Source organism: Psammomys obesus, unplaced genomic scaffold, assembly GCF_907164565.1.
Source record: "Psammomys obesus unplaced genomic scaffold, mPsaObe1.curated_primary_1811, whole genome shotgun sequence".
Lineage (NCBI taxonomy): Eukaryota > Metazoa > Chordata > Mammalia > Rodentia > Muridae > Psammomys > Psammomys obesus.
Window position 1 is genome coordinate 6,155,384 of NW_026596040.1, and position 19,081 is coordinate 6,174,464.

Consider the following 19,081-nt stretch of genomic DNA (forward strand, 5'->3'; position numbering starts at 1 on the left):
CTTGTAAAATAGTGTTGACAGTATTATGCTAGGGCTTTATTCTTTCAAGATGATGCCACACAAATCACTTGATTTGCCTCATATAAAGTAATATGTGCAAATAAACATAGTTAACACAACACCTTAGGGCTAATACCTCACAACTGCTATATTTTGACATTCAGTATTTATATTTGGAACAACCATTGAGCTATTTCTTTACCCAGAGCTGAACATGAAAAAATTCAGTTTGAAAACTGTAAATGAATGGATACATAAATTGTGGTACATCTACACAATGGAATACTACCCAGCAATTAAAAACAAGAAAATCACAAAATTTGCAGGCAAATGGTAGGAATTGGAAAAGACCATCCTAAGTGAGGTATCCCAGAACCAGAAAGACACACAGGTATAGACTCACTTATAAGTAAATATTGGACATATAAAATAGGATAAACATACTAAAATCTGTACACCTAAAGAAGCTAAGCAACAAGGAGGACCCAGGGTGAGATGCACAATTTTCATTCAGAAAAGCAATTGGGATGGATATCAGAAGAAGGTGAAAACAAGGAACAAGACAGAAGCCTACTACAGAGGGCCTCTGAAAAACTCTACCCAGGACAATATTAAAGCAGATGCTGAGACTAATAGCCAAACTTTGGGCAGAGTGCAGGGAAGCTTATTAAAGAAGGGGGAGATTGAAAGACCTGGAGGGGACTGGGCTCTGGACCAGAAAACTGGGCCCAGGTATCTTTTCTGAGACTGATACTCTAACCAAGGACCATTCATGGAGATAACCTAGATCTCTGCACAGATGTAGCCCATGGCAGCTCAGTCTCCAAATGGGCTCCCTGGTAGGAGGAACAGGGACTGTCTCTCACATGAACTCAGTTGCTGGTTCTTTGATCACTCATCCCCCAAGGGGGGAACAGCCTTACCAGGCCACAGAAGAAGACAATGCACCCAGTCCTGATGACACCTAATAGGCTAGGATCAGATAGAAGGGGAGGAGGAGCTCCCCTGTAAGTGGACTTGGAAAGGGGCATGTGAGAAAAGAGAGAAAGAAGGCAGAATTGGAAAGGAATGAGAGAGGAGGTTACAGCTTGATTACAAAGTGAATAAACCGGAAAAAAAATTTTTTTAAAGAAAACTATAAATGAGATAGTGTCAGGGAACACCATGGCTGGAAGATACCGTTACATAACATTCTTTACATTTAACCTCTACCTGAGCTCCTTAGTGGGATGAGAGTAAAAATCTTCCATCAATGCACAACAGCAACAGCATCTAAAGTCCACTACTTGTTTCTTTTCCATTTACTGTTTTCAGAGACTTACTCTCCCTATATTATCTTAGCTGACTTTAACTCCTGAAGCTCAACAAGTCCTCATTCCTTGACCTTTAAGTAACTGGCATTAGAAGTTCAGAATCATAGCCTCCGTTCATGTGAACCATTCTAATTCAACTCCCATTCTCTAAGAAGAGTGAATAAAACCATTCACGATGTAATTTTCAAAGACTATTGTGACCTGATTTGTTTCATTTACCTTCACAAGTCTAATGTTCCCAAAGTCCACCCATTGTTGAATTACAATGGATGCCTCCAGTGTTACCAGAACTATGAGAGGAGGGCATAAAAGAAAATTTCACTCACCAAAATAAGGAAGAAGTACCAAGGTCAAGATAAAAAGGAATTTGATCCATTTTGAAGCCATTTTATCAAATCTGTTAAACAAACATTTACGATTATTTATGACACATTTGCAGTGAAAGGGTTTTGCAGAGAAAGTAAATACTCTGTGCCTTTTCCCTGGGTTGCTAACTATGGTGGTCCCTTCCCTTATTCTTCATTGAATCCTCAGGTTGAGCAAGACAATCTGAGCACAGAAGGACACTTGGAGAATGGAAATGCTCTCATAGCAAAGTTAAAGACTTATTCATTCTCCCAAACCTTGGCTTATTCAGAAGACTCCCAGCTGCGTTGAAGGCAACATTATAATGAAATCTCAGGTTTTCCTTTCAAAAACCAGAAATAGTTCTCCTACAAATAACGGGCGTAGAGAACTACTTATGGCAGTTCTAGGCACCAGTATAGCCTCAGAGGACCTCCACCACCTACCTGAGAACAGGAATGGAGAAATATCAGTAGCTCTTCGAGGACTCTCCCTTTTGTTTCTCTTACCTTCTCAGACATCTCCATCCTTTTTATTATCATTTTAGTGAGGAACTTTGTTGGAGGCAATACAAACAGCCAAGTACAGATAAAACTTAAGTATGCTGTGTCCTCAAAGGAGGCAGCAATGTGCCTACTTCATGAGACACATCAGCCCTTGTCCAGGAGAACTTCCCCTGATGTAGGACAATTTGAAACTTATCTGGATTTATCCGGAACTATGAGAAAGGAGAAGGTAATGAATACTAAGAAAACCTGAGGTAATGAGATGCAAAAGATTTCCAGGAAATTGGATTGAAAAATTTAAGAAAATAGAAATAAAGGTTTCCATGCTTGGTAATCCACAATGTCAGACACATTAGACCAAATAAGGTATTTGGTGTGTGTTATGTTTTGTCTGAGGAACCTATAGATTCACACAGAGTTGTAGGTGTTTACATAGAGTGCTGCAGGGGTCAGTTTAACCAGGTTATCCACTGGGACATCTGTAAACCTGTAGCACAACCCTGGGACCATGAGTAGACAGCAAGTAGTAACAGACACCAGGGAGGAGTTCTTTCCAAAGTCTCTTTCACTACCAAGATGCTGTGTCTATTGTGCAGACAAGTCTGGGCTTGGTATATGTAAAAAGCTCCCAAAAGAGTCTCTGACAACAGAAAGTAGGGAATCCTAACTAAGGGGTAGAAGCAGGATTCAAACAGCAGAAAGAGCATAAGAAGCTTTGGAGAGAAGCTGAGGACACCATGGAGACGGTCCTAAGATGTATGCTGATAGTTTCATCCAAGTCTTAAAGTTGACTACAAGACACTTTGGGATTTGAACAGGCAATTCACTGGGGGTGTTTAGTTAAAATCCTTTAGAGTCTGACTGCTATAAAGAGCTTTGTCATTGAGCACCTCACTTCAAATCCTATCTGTGTCTAAATGACTTTGATGAAATAATCAGGCTTCATAATCCACAACTTTCTTACTTCAAAGATGGGAATCATCTATATGTCATTTTCTCATTAACGTTAGAATTTTAAGACATTCCATACATGTGCATCATGATTATAATTCCTTGTCTATTCTATTCTGCCTTTTAAAGTAATGAATAAAGCTTTAATTTAGAAAGGAGAAATATTTGAGTTTAACAATATTCGATGGACACGGAGCAGATATGACATCTGAGGTGAAATTACACAAAAGCACAGACCTGAAATTACTGGGAAGCTCATTTGCCTCACACACTGAACACCACCCACCCCCATTTCATCGTGTTGTAGACTGATCATACTGTGTTGTGTAAGCTAGACTCACAATCTTCCTTCTGCAGCCTCCTGAGTTCACTGGCAGCCTCTAGAAGATTACTAGCACCATTATGACCAGCCTTGCTATTTTTCAAAAGTGTCCATCAGAAGAGATCACAAAATAAACCAGCACAAGTAATAATAGGTCACACACACACACATACACATCTATATATATTCATATATATACATATATATATTCAGAAATAGGATTTTTTACATCTCTCCCAGAATAATTTTTTCCTTGCCATAAAAAATCACAGCAAATACTACTCAAGTCACTTTCCTCCATTAAATCTTCTAACTTATATCCTCCCAAAAAAATGGCCTCCTAATCTCTCCACAGTAACACCTCTTCTCCAATATATATAGTAGTACAATTTTTTTTCTTAAGATGCCTATTTTATGGGACTGTCCAAAACATGAAACCTCTCTGCCTCACCTCGGAACTTTTTCATACTAATATTTGATGGATATATGTGAATCTACTGCTCTAAAACTACAGAACCATTCTGATGGGTGTAAGGTGAAATCTCAGGGTTGTTTTGATTTGCATTTTCCTGATGACTAATAACGTTGATCATTTCTTTAAGTGTTTCTCTGCCATTCTATATTCCTCTACAGAGAATTCTCTGTTTAGCTCTGTTCCCCATTTTTAAATTTGGTTACTTGATTTGTTGCTTTTCAGCTTCTTTAGTTCTTTATATGTACTGGACATTAGCCCTCTGTCAGATAAGGGATTGGTGAAGATTCTTTCTCAATCAGTAGGCATTCCTTTTGTTTTGATGACAGTGTCCTTTGCTTTACAGAAGCTTTTCAGTTTCATGAGGTCCCATTTATTGATTGTTGCTCTTAGAGCCTGTGCTGTTGGTGTTCTGTTCAGAAAGTTGTCTCCTGTACCAATGAGTTCTAGGGTCTTCCCCACCTTTTCTTCTAACCAATTTAATGTGTCTGATTTTATGTTGAGGTCTTTGATCCACTTGGACTTTAGTTTTGTGCAGGGTGATAAGTATGGATCTATTTGCATTTTTCTACATGTAGACATCCAAATAGACCAGCACCATTTGTTGAAGATGCTATCTTTTTTCCATTGTATGGTTTGGCATCTTTGTCAAAGATCAGGAAGACCCTGAAATTTCACCTTACACCCATCAGAATGGCCAAGATCAAAAACTCAAGTGACAACACAAGCTGGAGAGGTTGTGGAGAAAGGGGAACCCTCCTCCACTGCTGGTGGGAATGTAAACTTGTACAACCACTCTGGAAAGCAATCTGGCACTTTCTCAGACAACTAGGAATAGCGCTTCCTCAAAATCCAGCTATACCACTACTAGGCATATATCCAAAAGAGGCTCAAGTACACAATAAGGACATTTGCTCAACCAAGTTTGTAGCAGCTTTATTCATAATAGCCAGAAGCTGGAAATAACCCCGATGCCCATCAACTGAAGAATGGATACAGAAATTGTGGTTCATCTACACAACGGAATATTACTCAGCAATGAAAAACGAGGAAATCATGAAATTTGCAGGTAAATGGTGGGATCTAGAAAGGATCATCCTGAGTGAGCTATCCCAGAAGCAGAAAGATACACACGGTATATACTCACTCATATAGACATATAATATAGGATAAACCTACTAAAATCTGTACACCTAAAGAAACTAATCAAGAGGGAGTACTGTGGCTAAAATGTTCAATCCCCATACCAAAAGGCAAAGAGGATGGACATCAGAAGAAGAAGAAAACAGGAAGCAGGTTAGGAACCTGCCACATAGGGGCCTCTGAAAGGCTCTGCAGACTATCAAAGCAGATGCTGAGACTTATGGCCAATTGTTGGGCAGAGTACATGGAATCTTATGAAAAAAGTGGGAAATAGTAAGATCTGGAGAGGACAGGAGCTCCACAAGGAGAGCAACAGAACCAAAAATTTGAATACAGGCATCTTTCCAGAGATTCATACTCCAACCAAGTACCATGCATGGAGATAACCTAGAACCCCAGCACAGATGTAGCACATGGAAGTTCAGTGTCCTAGTGGGTTCCATATTAATGGTAACAGGGACTGCCTCTGACATGAACTCATTGGCCTGCTCTTCGATCACCTCCCCCTGAGGAGGGAGCAGCCTTACCAGGCCACAGAAGATGACAATGCAGCCATTCCTGATAAGATATGATAGACTAGGATCAGAAGGAAGGAGAGGAAGACCTCCCCTATCAGTGGAGTGCACTTGGGGAGGGGCATGCATGAAGAAGGGGAGGGAAGGTGGGATTAGGAGGAGAGGAGGTAGGGGTTTATAGGGGGATACAAAGTGAATAAAATGTAATTAATAAAAATTAAAATTAAAAAAAACCTATAGAACCCTGTAGAGTTGTCATGTGGAATAATAGTATTATCTCTCTTACCCCAGATATGTCAAGGTCAATGCAGTACTGTGTCTACCTCCTACACCTTCTAAATAAACCAGACAGAATTTCAAGACTATATTATATAGTTTTTATATAAGTATTATATAAGTCTATTACCAACATGGCATCTTTTCTCACCTTCCTATCAAAAAGAGAGAAATGACCCCAGTACTGCCTAATATGCTAAGCTGTAGACTACTAACTGGGCTTCCAGTATGGAATGAACGTGACTGAGCTTTATTCTGTCTATGAGAGTCTCAGATTTTAATATGTCAATCAGAAATGAGGCATTACAACAGGTATTAAGGAGGGCACTCTAGTTGTGTTTGGGGAACAAGAAAGCCTTGACACTCTTATACAAATAATCCTGCAGAATCATTTGGACTTGGGTATGTTGGTGTAAAGGGGTGCCAGACTTTAGTAGACTCCAAAAGTTTAGCACAAATGACTTCATGATGGATATTCAGGCTATTAAACTCAGCACACAGAGAGCACCACCTAGTAAAACTAAAATGAAAGCCTGATCCATCAGAGTTCTTCATTCTGAAAAACTCTCTAATTTACTAACCTTGCTTGTTGCCTTCTATAGTTCTGTTTCTAGCTAACTGTTCTTGTTAACAGAAGTTTGCCAACCCAGAACACGGTTATTGTGCTTTAAAGTTCACTCTCTGAGAAAGGTTTGGTGCTACACTTGGATCCTGAGCATCCAGTGTAGACACCTGCTGTCTAATAAAAACTTTCTATTAGCTTGATGCATGTGCCAGTAGTCTTCCCTGGTGGATTTCCCACAACATTGGCAGCCCAGGCAGATAGAGTTTATGTGGTGTTTACTTTTACATGATACTTTTAGATATATAACTCACAAAGGGTTGGGAAAATATTTTAAAATTTAAGGAGATCATTAAGGTGTGATCAAATCTAAACTCTAACATGTATTGAGTAATAGGTCTATGACTCACTTTTTTGATTCATGGGAATTAGACTATGGGAAATAACAGTGTAGGTGGCTACAATTCATTCATATTTTTATTCTATCCTAAACCCTAAGCCTAATATTTCAATTTGTGTCTTCCAGAATCCAACTATTACATGAGTAAAAGTGCTAATAGTCTAAGTCTACTAACTTAGTGGTAACCCAGAAAGACCTAAATCCTGAAATGTACACTTTCTTCCAACCCATGCACAGAAATAGTCATTAAATTTAACCAACTGCACCCAGAATAAAAATTCTTAATAAAATGCAATTATCTAACATTTTGAGTGAAATGTTTATGATCAAGAACCACATTGAATCTAATATTATAAAACACAAAGATAACATTTTTTTCACAGCACATTATAATGAAGTGCTTCAATCATATGTTCGTGTTGGAAAATATTCCAAATCTTATATTTCACCTTACCAACCACAAAGGGCTTCATTTATTTTTCTTGAACTGAAGGTGATTGAATGATAGCTTGTGATTGTAGGAACTTCCATAATATTTCATTACATTCAGAATCAGAACAAAGTGAGGCTCAAGAAAAATTCAGCAGGAACCATGGTCAAAACTCCTTTTATCTTTCCTGTAAGGAAATAGTCATAAGAAAAAGAAATTATTAAATTAACATTTTCTCCTTCATCAGGTTGCATAAACTACTTTTCGATGAGGGGGAACTTAACATGGATGGGCGTACAGCACCTCTGCTAACCTCTACAAGCAGCTTGGCACCACTCACCCCAGTCCTTGGAAGAGTCCTTTTCTCCTTCTGGGGATAATACTTGATTCTTTCTACATTCTCAGGTACAGCTGGATTTGGGGATATGCATGCATTCAAAAGAGGAGAGGACTAGAAGTTGTCTTACTCACTCTCAAAAGCAGGATCTAATTTGGGGTTTAAATGCACCTAAATTTCTATGAAAGGAAACACTTGTTGTAAATGTGAAGTAAAGTTGGAGGAAAATGGAGGAATCGAAGTAAAAAGAAAATGTGTCTCATCAGGATTGTCTTTCATAGTCTTCCTCTGTAGCCTGGTAAGGCTGTCCCCCCACCAGGGGGAGGTGATCAAAGAGCCATCCACTGAGTTCATGTCAGAGACAGCCCCTGTTCCCCTTTCTAGGGAATCCACTTGGATACTGAGCTGCCACAGGCTACATCTGTGCAGGGATTCTAGGTTATCTCCATGACTGGTCCTTGGTTGGATCAGTGGACTTGAGAAGGGGCATGGAAGAAGATGAGGAAGGGAGGTAAGGTGGGGTCAGGAGGGGATGAGGATGGGAGCTACAGCTTCGATACAAAGTGAATAAATTGTAATAAATAAAAATTATATTTTAAAAGAAAAAGAAAAAAGATTTTTAAAAAGATTGTGTGAACATTGATTGAACAACTTAGTGACACATACCCTATATAATAAGAAGGATGATGTGCAGAGCAAAGGGAAGGTAGATGGAAATTACCTAGGCTGTGCTGGCCCTTAAAAAAAAAAAGAACTTTGGCAGCTCTTAGCATATTCAAAAGACAAGTGAACCACTGGAGAAGTCCCTCTATAGTATTAGTCCCATTGTGATGGGTTTCAGAGATGGATTTCTATACATGAGCTGCTTACTCAATGATGCTACATCAATGAGGTGATTGTCACTCATCATCTGAACATTGGAAGAGCATTTATATTGGTTAACAGTCTGTTGTTTGTAGTTCACACAACTAATCTAAATTAATTCCTCTATGTATTTGCTGACTACCTGGTAGACTTCTGGTGACAAAGCAAACGCAAAAACCTGTGTTTCCCGTGAAACTGGAAAGAAGGGTTAAAAACTATTGCATAGTAATGAGAAAGATGAATGCAGGATATCAATTTAGGACAGACAAGATATTTTGTGAAGATCGACCAATGTAATAGTTAAGGAATGAAAAAAAATAGATTTGTTGTTGATTCATTTGATTAGTGATGGAGAAATTTAGAAAGAAGCAAAAATATAAAAAAAAAAATGGATTCCCCATTTCTTCCCCAGTGAAAGTGGTAATTGTTGGCCTGTACTGTGTCTGCCTTATTGAAAACAGGCTTTTCCTGTCATTTCCTGAAACATTCTCCTTTACGTAAAAGAACTAATAATAATCAACTGTAGAATTTTTACATTAATTCAGTGTACAAAGTACATTTATTTACATAAGTAACCAGTTGACTCCACAGCCTGGATCTAGTCCACCTATACACCCATATTTGATGTATGGCTCAAACAACATAAAACTTATCAAAAAATGATCTTTTTAAAGTAGAAATTCCACACAGCAAATGACTCATTTTAAAGTTTAAATATAAACAATAAGGTACTGAAACTCAAATTAAACAGAACATATTATTTGGAAAAAATTTTTAAACTTTGAAAGCCATGCAAAAGTTTGACAGCAATTTTAAAAATGGGTTATTGTGCCCCACAGTTCCACAAAGCTAGATTAAATCTCTTTGTTATTTTCTATTTTTAAAAAAAAATCATAAAATTCAAGAATTTAGTTGTCATTCTCTCTCCCTTTTTGTCAATTATTTTACTGCATAGATACCCATTATATGCACAGGTATGTTTCCCACAGATATCAGATATAGTCACAGAAAAAAATCTATGTTGGACATGCTGGTAATTTGGAGAAATAGACAATATTATGTCTATTCTAATGACTATGAATTTAAATTTTGCAGGCTTTATATTTCCAGTTGTTTAAAACTATGGGTCTTCATTATCCCTGTTATATAATATCAAAATCATGTTTAATTCACCATTTATTTTTGATATACTTACTTTCAATCTTCTTGCATTGCTAGGATAAAAAATTCTCTTGTAAACACATTTTTAAATATAGTAGGTACTTGTATACAATAATTATTATTGCCAATTAATGAATTTCTTTGTTAATAGTGGTGTATTTTACTTGTCTACATTGTTGGTGTTTTACAGTTGTCAAGACATTTTTTTTTTACTTTCTTGTATTAATAATAATACAAGTAGCTCTGTCTTCTTTTAAACTATGTGTACGGTTGTTGTATTGTATATTTTTACCTTGTGATAAATATGCCATGAATTTGTAGGATCAATCTTTTCAGGTAGAAGAACAAAATAAAATTGTAAAGAAGGAGAGGGACAGGGAGGTGGCTTAGCTGGCAGAAGTGTCTGCCACCAAACCTGACAACCTGAGTTCAATGCCCAGCATCCACACAGAAGAAAGAGAACTGACTCTTCCAAGTTGAGTTTGACTTCAACCTACATGCCACCTACAAAAACAATCAGACTGCCATACAGACACGAACAAATATTTAAAAATTTTAATTAGAAAATGATGGGGTGCTCTATAGTCTGTGGTAGGAAGTACTCACAGTATTTACAAATAAACTTTGCATTATTTTCAATGACCTTAAAGTAAGAAAGTGAGTATTTATTGAAGTATAAAAATAATATATCTATACAGTGGCTTTATCTGTAGACTTTTTTTTATCAAGTTTCTAATCTCTAAAAGCTTTCTATTAAAAATATGATAGCTTCCTTTCCTTCATTCCCTTTATTTTTTATCATTCAAGTAATTTTTAAATTTTTTACAATTTATTTATTATATATCCCAAATGAAGCCCCTTCCCTCAACTTCTCTCATCCTTTTCCTTCTTCCCTTCTTCCCACCATCCCCTTCTAGTTCACTGAAAGGGGGAATTCTACTCCTCTGCCATCTGCCTGTAGTAAGCTATGGTAAGTCTCATTTTGACTCCCTGGATCCTCTTCCTCTGTGGCCTGACAAGATAAAATCCCCAGGAGCAAGTGATCAAAGAGCAGGAAACTGAGTTCATGATGGAGGCAGCCCTGCTCCCCTTACTAGAGAACCTACATGGAGTCTGAGCTGGAATACGACTCAGCTATTAAAAACAAGGAAATCATGAAATTTGCAAGCAAATGGGTGGAACTAGAAAAGATCATTCTGCTGGGAGTAACCCAGAAACAGAAAGACATGAGTGGTATACACTCACTTATAAGCGGATATTAGCAATAAAATATGAGATAGCAATACTAAAAGCTACAGACCTAAAGAAGCTATACAAGGAGGACCCTAGGGAGGATGCTTAAATCTCATCTAGAATTGCAAACAGGATAGACACCAGAAGCATTGAAAGAGAGGAAACAGGTTGGGAGCCTACTATAGAGGGTCATCTGAAAGGCTCCACCCAACAGGGGATGGAAACAGATACTGAGACAGCCTAACTGTGAGCATAGGGAGCCTTCATTCCCTTTAAAAACTTACTGGTATGAGCTGTGACAGCTATCTATAGTTTCTCAATAAGCCTGTCTTAATGAGACCTATATGAACTTGCATTTTCCTGACATCTGTGGTGAGCACTTGGACCTTGCTCTTTTCACAAGACTCTGCTGGGATTCTACAAACTTAACATCACCAGTAAAGGACCACAGATTAGTGGCCACAGGATCCTTCCCACAACTATATCCCTCTGGAGATCCTCATACATTGCAACATTTTGGCACCTGGGTGAGTAAAGAGTCATATTAACTCGGGATCTCTCCAAGCTACACCTCATGCCAGGACCACAGTGAACTCTCACTGGTCACAGCATCTATCAGAGGTTAGCAGTGTATAATCAGGGGTCTTCGCTCTAAGCAGGTTTGTTCAAGATGCGAGTGGACTTAGAACTACCACAGAACCTATCTAAGTTCAGAGAGGCAAAATGGACCATTCCTATGCTCTTACCATGACCCAGGTACCTTCTGCCAGCAAATCAGCATTCAAGAACAGAATCATTTTAACTGCTCTACCTGGGAGTCAGCACTGACTGAACTCCTACAATCACCCAGAAGAGTCTAACCCCCATAGGTCATGTCAGAATTAATTACAGTTCCAAATGTGCTCTCACAAGGGAACTGTATGTTCATCCTAGACATGGAATTCAACTACCTCAACAAATCCCAACTGGGAAAAAAAAAAAGTAAGAAACCCGAGCCAATGTATCTCCTTCCAAAATTACCAATCCCATAAAAATGGTCCCTTGGGAAAGCTATTTGGAGGAAATTTCAGAGATTTCAAACAAGTAGTTAAAAATATTCACTGAATTTTAAAAGGACAAGAATGGTGTGGGAAACTGCATCCAAGAGAACACATACAAGGAAAATTACTTTGATCCGTAATGAAGACAATTTACCAGGTCTGTGGAATAAACATTACTGAGTTTATAACATATATCCAAATGCAGGCTTATCATACTAAAACCAAGGAAGGAACTACCCGACATCCCTTCTCCAAATTTCCAAATTATGAGCTTTCTTCTCTGTTTAGCCATAGAATAGATAAGGCACAACATGGAGACTTAAAATGCCTCTTCATATGCACTGAATGGATGGTTTGTGGGATCCACAGAAGATGGTTTGTGAGAAGGGAAGAGAGGAGGCTGCAGATGGTGTTCTTTGGCAGTGCTAAGGAATAGCCTGAATGACTGAGTCTGGAGGGATGGAGAAAGCATACCTTTGAGGAGATTAACCCTCCAGAAAGTACAGGGAATTAACCCTTCGATTATCCCCATAAAGCATGGCTAATATGAAGGAAATAGCCACATCAGGATCTTATTAGTTTAAAACAAAAACAAAACTGGACAAGTCTTTGCAGCAATTAAATACAGCATCATGCCTCTGCTCTACCTATTTGAAAACAGGTGAGGAAATGGAAACACACCAAGAGCTCGCGAAGTACCCTTTATTGTGCTTATCTGTCTTCTCAGTCACTGGGTCTAGCTCAGGATTCTGACTTGGCCTTTGGGTCAAAACCGTGGTTGTGGGTAAGACCAATAGCCAATCATAGATAAAGAAAGAACCTTCTGGGACACCTGGTAACTATTTGAGGCACATTTCCTGGAAGAACAAAAAAAAGAAGGCAATGAATACTGAGATATCCTTAGATGGAGATATGCAATAGTTTTCAGAGACATTGGACTTGAAAGTACAAGAGATTAAAAGGAAGAACAGAAAGGTTATAAGCAGACCTATATTTACATCTCTAGTTATCTTCAACACTTAGGCACATTTGATTTAACTGAAACTTGGTGTTTAATGACTGTTTTTTTGAAGTGCCTACAGATTCACATGCTGCTTTACATCCTTAAGCAAAGTGATCACTGCAACCAGTCTTCCAAATGAGACATTTGTAAACCCATAGCACAAGTTTACAACCCAGGAATAGACATTAGGGTGTGCTGGTTTACTCCAGGAAGCCTGAGCTACAGTTTATTTGAAAATCTCTAAGACGAGTTTCTGGCAACCAGCAGTAGAGAATCCTTCCCAGTAGATAAGAGGAGGATACAAAGAGCAGAAAGAGAGAAAGAAGCATAAGGGGGGAGGGGAGGGGACCACAGTGCAGAAAAGCCCAAGATGTATGCTAATAGGTTGAGCCTTGCCTTAGACTTGAGACACTTTGGAGTTTGAAGGAGGAATTCATTTGTGGCTATTCATTTAAACTCTTTAGAGTCTGACTTCTTACGCCCCTGAGGATATGGCCTTACCAGGCCACAGAGGAAGAGGATCCAGGCAGTCCTGATGAGACTTAACAAGCTATGGGCAGATGGCAACGGTGGAGAACTCCACCTTTCAGTGGACTAGGGGAAAGAGGGAGGGAGGAGTTGAGGGAAGGGGCTTCAATCGAGATATATAATGAATAAATTGTGAAGAAAAAAATAAAAAGTACAATTAGAAACTAAAAGAGCTTTGGCATTAAAGACTCTGGTTCAATTCCTTCCTAAGACCAAATGACCTCTACAAAATAGCCACACTTCATACACTACAACTTTCTAACTTTCTTCTTAGTGAATAAATCTCATTTCATCCATAGAGAGACTGAAACACAAACCAAGGATCATGTATGGAGTGGACCTAGGTCTCCTACACATATGTGCACAATGGGCAGCTTGGTCTTCATGTGGGTTCTCTAGTAAGGGGTGCAGAGACTGTCTCTGAAGAGGACTTTCTTACTTTAAATGTGAGAATATCTACCACAGAGTTTTCCATTTAAACCATTGTAGATAAATCTAATGTATTTTCTCTCGTACTGAAATGTGTCCTATTGTGTTCTTACACAGAAAAGCTCCGGCAGGTACAATTACATTTAAACTCTTTTTGCTAGGTTCTCCAAAAGTTTAACATGCACCCACCCTGTGAACCACCCGTTCCCCTCCTGGATTCAGATCTTTTCTGAATTATATAAGAATTCTAACATGAAGTTGTATTGAAGGTTGATTTTCTCTATAGTTCTTTTTCAAAGTACATTTATACTGCACCAAAAACATTGACTTTTATCAATAAAATTTCCCCCAGTAGGCTGGTTTTTAAAGATAATAAAGTGTCAGGTTTTCTACTTAAATTATATTTAATTACTAGAATGTCGTGCTTAAAATACCATTTGTCAGAGCCAGCCAGCAGGGTCGAACGGTTCTTGAGTCGGGAGTGAGGATTATAACTAATAAAATAACACACAGCACACAGGAGGCTTTTTTAAGAAGGTCCGGACTCAACAGCCACAGCAGAAAGCCTCTAGCCTCTGCAGCAAAAACTAGCAGCCCTAACAGCCACTGTCAGCCCCCAGCTGCAACCACCGGCCTGTCTTTTTATTGTACAGTTTTTAAGCCAGAGTAGAAACATCTCAGAACAATGGGTTAATTTCCACAAGGATCCTGAGGAAGAGGTGTGATCCTCACAAGCTATCCCACCTGCTGTCACAAACAAAAGGAGATGGACTTGCAAATTTTTCTCTGCCTTTAGTGAAGGTCCAGTAAAAGCAGTCGCTCTGCTGAGATTTAAATATCAAAGCAGCTGCCAGAGGCACCGCTCCCGACAACCGTTAAAATTTTTCTACCTCTTTTTCCATTTCACCTAAATCTGAATTTAATGGCTAGCAAGATTCTGCTCCTACAAAATAAATTGTCATTTGGAAATATTTTCAAAAAGATTTTTTTAGAGAGCAGTCACAACATGTTGGAGAATTTACATTCATTAGAGCACAATAATTTAACCAGTAGACTTAAGTTCCTAGAGAGCCATGACAAATTCAGACCTGTTTACTATCTTGTTTATGACACTAGATAAAGTCTAACACACACCGTAAGACTTCGTTTAACACATTTACCTCTTGAAAAGTGTGCACACTGGAGTGCCAGTGAGGTGGCACAAAGGGTAAAGGGGTGTTCCACCAAGTCTGCTGACCTGACTTTCCTAGTCTGTCTTCACAGGATGGAAGCAGAGTACTGACGATAGCACGTTGCTCTCTGACCACAACGCATGATCCGTGACACAAGTACATCCCACATATATAATTAACGATACATAATTAATGATATATAATTAATTATACACAAGTCAAATATTTTAAAGATACAATTAATTCAATGTATTTTATATAATTAATAATACAATTAAATGAATGGTTGTTCACTGAAGATTTTTTATATACAAGTCAGATATTTTTAAGATACAATTAGTCACCTGATGAGTGGATAAAGGACACATGGTACATTTACACAATGAAATATTCACGTGTTAAGAAAACGAATTTCTCTCTTATTGAGTCAGAATTTTGAGTCCTTGTCTTAAGGAAAGATGAGTAGTTGCTTAGACTGATTCCACCCACCTCTATATTCTCTAGCCTCACAAGCCAGGCCATGGATGCTTTCACCTTTGCCTAAAATTACTGTCTAATTCAAGCAGTTCAGAGACAGAGTACTCCCTGACTTCTGGAGTTACTCAACACTGGCTATTATTAAGCCCCCCTTACCTGGGGAGTCATGAGTTTACCCTCCCTCTGTAATAATTATATCTAAGGAATATCTTTCATAATTTCCATCTTATTTTCTTCCCCTTTCTTGTCTGACTATTCCCAAATTTTCCATGTGTTTGTATTTCAGGAGAGGCTCTTCAACACAGATGTACCTTGGGCTCTTTCTGTAGTTCCTCAGGCTACAAGGAATAGAAAGAAAGCCAGCAAATCCATCTGGCCCTGTTCTTTGCCAAATTTACTCACTGTACATAAACATTCAAACACACACACACACACACACACAGAGGTGGGGGCTCACTTCAAAGAAACAAGAAAATAAGAAAGTAGTTTATCCTAGAGCCAAATTTGAGTACCATGGAGCTAGGTTACCCCAGTTCCCTGTTTCCATGTGAAAGCTGTTTCATGAAGTCTTTTAGTAGCAGGACAAAGAAATTCATAAATTGAGGTGAGTTTAACTATATCGATGGGTACATTAAAGAGCCAGTTAGAAGAAGAAAGAAGCTTTTTTTATAAGTCTCTGATGATCTGTGATGACATTCTTAGCTTCTGGGTTAGCAGAAATTAGTAATCTAAGTTAATAGATTCCAAATGGCTGTTAATTATTAGTCACAGGAAGTTATCTCTGACAAATAGGTGGACAAGGGATCCTAAAATCAAGGGAAGCTAAAATGAACCCAGCATAAGGCAACATTCCAACTTCTCCACATCACTGTCAATCATCTGGTCAATCAGTCAGTTTTTGCAGGCACAGCTTCTTTCCCAGAATTCTCATCAATAGTTCCACATGTCTAAAAAGCATCCCTTTTAGTGTATACTGGGAGCCATATATTATTTGTCAAATACTATACCATTCCTAGTAGCTAGGAAGTCTCATTCCTAGGATCTGATGTAGACGAGACTGAGTCTTAGACAGAACACTAGTCTTCAGGGAAGAATATCAGATTTAAAAAAATAAGAAATAAATGTGTGGGTCGCATAAAAACTGTTAGCCATTGTAATCCAGACCTGACTTATTATTTTTCTTATGCCCTCTGTCTGTGACATAACATTTACATGTGTTATTTAATAGGACAGTTTGCCCTAATGGAGTGAACAGATGAAGGGGCATGTACTTTAACCAAAATTTGCATGAGAAATAGTCTCCTAACAATTTTTCAAACACGAACTGTTTTCAGTGCCTACTTAGAGTCATAAGCAGTCACTTGTTAGTTCCAAAGTAATATATAAAATTATATTTCTATCTAGTATAGTGGTACATGGCTGTGATTTCAGTCCGTGGCGGGTGGAAGCAGGAGGAACATGATTCCAAATTCACCCTTAACTACATAGTAACTTCAAGGCCAGCACAGATTACATGATGCTCTGTTGAAAAAATGATAATAATAATTTATATTTTTTAAAGAAATTTGCTAATGTTTTAAAGAAATTGGTTAATTTCAATTTTGAAAGGATTTTTATTAGTTAAAAATTATGGCACAATATAGAATAACTTTCCAGGGACCTTTAATTTTCCAGGTTTTTACAAAGCTACTCTCTTTGAAAAGCATAACTATATATGCCAAACAAAAAGGTTTTCAAGGAGCACTTTTTATCATCTCCACAGATGCTAGTGGCATTCGTGACACTTTCACAACATCCCTTAATCAAGCTGCAGCTAGGCTTCACTGCTGCCAAGGTCCCGGCTCGTCCCTGCCTGCTCTTCAGTGGCCTTCAGCACCCACTGAGCCACAAAACTCCATCTTCTCAGCCTGTATACTGACTCTAACTTCAGGGAATAGCTTCTAGAGTGAAACTACAGAGTGCTCCTAGGATAAATATATCAGGAGGGGAGAAAGACATATTGAGACTTGGAGAGATGGCTAACCTGGCATCCTTCTGCAGAGAAATAATCTTTAAAACTAGCAAGACTGAAGAAAGAAAGCACGTGGAAGATGAAAAGACAGAGCTGGAAATTTCTAACAGGTAAGAAATTGGAAAACAAACTTGTAAAAAAAAAATTCAATCTTGTAAATATGCATTTTGTGCTGATCTTCTAATTTTAAAGTAGGATTATTACAAATTGGAATTATTACAAATTTAATTGTACCAACTGTCTTCTTGTTTCTGTGATCTGAAAAACAAGTTCACAGGTTTAGAATGAACCATTGTGGGAAAACTAGCAAATCACCAGAGCTATTTACACAATGAGGACTTAACTAATTTGTTTACCTGTTTATAAATAAACTTTAAATTCCAATAAACATCTTTTCACTGGCAGAGGCAAACTTTCTCTCTGTGGCACATTTGATGTGGTACTAGTTTAAGAACTGAAGAGTACAATGTTTCTAAAATGGCAAGCTCAGTCATTATCTTAAAAAAAAAAACAAAAAACTTAAAGCCAATTCAAGCAGTGTGTGCTGGCTTGATTTGACGAGCATCTCTATGTAATCAAATACGTGAGTTTTCTGCTAACACCTGACATGAACTGAGCCACTTGTCAAGTCCCAGAGAGAAAAAATAAATAAACATTTTCCATCAGAGAAAACTAAAGCGTGTGTAGTAAACAAATACACTCCTCAGATTATAAGATGTTACACACTTTTGCAAATCATAAATATGAAATGGAGTTTTAAACGGGCAAATAATCAAGCAGGATAAAGGGGTTTGCATAATGTTGAATGACCAGACCAAATGCACTTTGTAATAAGGTTGTGAAAGAGTGTGACATGTTTCTTGGTAGCTATTGTGGGTACACACTATAGATCTTCACTCTTAGGGATGTAGAAGAGCCTAGTTCCATCTGTCTTTGTGGAACAATTTATTTGACTGACCAATTATCAAAAAAAAAAGTAAACTATGGCTTGGTATGTGGTTTAGAATATATAATTCTAGTTGATAATGAACAAGTCAGTGGATCATAGTTTCCATGTCTGTAAATAAAAAAATAATATGTAGTGTTATTCCTATTAAAGCACAAGACTGTATAGAGATCAGGTTAAGCCATCCCATCTTGTCAGTACATGACTGCTTGGTGAAAGAACTAAAAAAAATGTGTAGTACTTTGTAAAACATTAATTCTCTGACAACTGAAGATCCTATTTGCATTAATACAACCATAGAATGTGTGTTCCTAGAAATTTAAGGAGGCAAAGTGAGAGAGGTAGAGAGAGAGAGCTACAGAATGTTCCTGACCTATTCTGAACAATTAAGAATAGGAAAAATAAAACTTTCAAAAGGAGTGCACAGTAAGAAGCAGCAGGAAATAGCTGAGGAATCTTGACAGCCAGGAGATTTGAAAAAGAATGAGGAATCTTGACAGCCAGGAGATTTGAGCTGTGATCAAGGTAGCACCTCTCAAATGGCAGGAGTACAGAAGGGTTGCTTCTAAGCCACAGAGTTAAATTTTCTTATGAGGCAATATATACTTGTAATAATTTAAAATAGGCTTTTGTTTTCCTTGAGTA

General features: G+C 38.0%; 1 protein-coding gene across 1 annotated transcript in view; it reads right to left on the reverse strand.

Moving 5' to 3' along the window:
* LOC129688060 (serine protease inhibitor Kazal-type 11-like) overlaps positions 1-1,703 on the reverse strand; it is a 6,402-nt gene extending 4,699 nt beyond the window's left edge. Inside the window, exon 1 of the mRNA XM_055622816.1 lies at positions 1,640-1,703. Coding sequence (XP_055478791.1) covers positions 1,640-1,700 — 61 coding nt within the window. The 5' untranslated portion in view covers positions 1,701-1,703. The remainder of the gene's footprint in view (positions 1-1,639) is intronic.
* Positions 1,704-19,081: the final 17,378 nt, after the last annotated feature.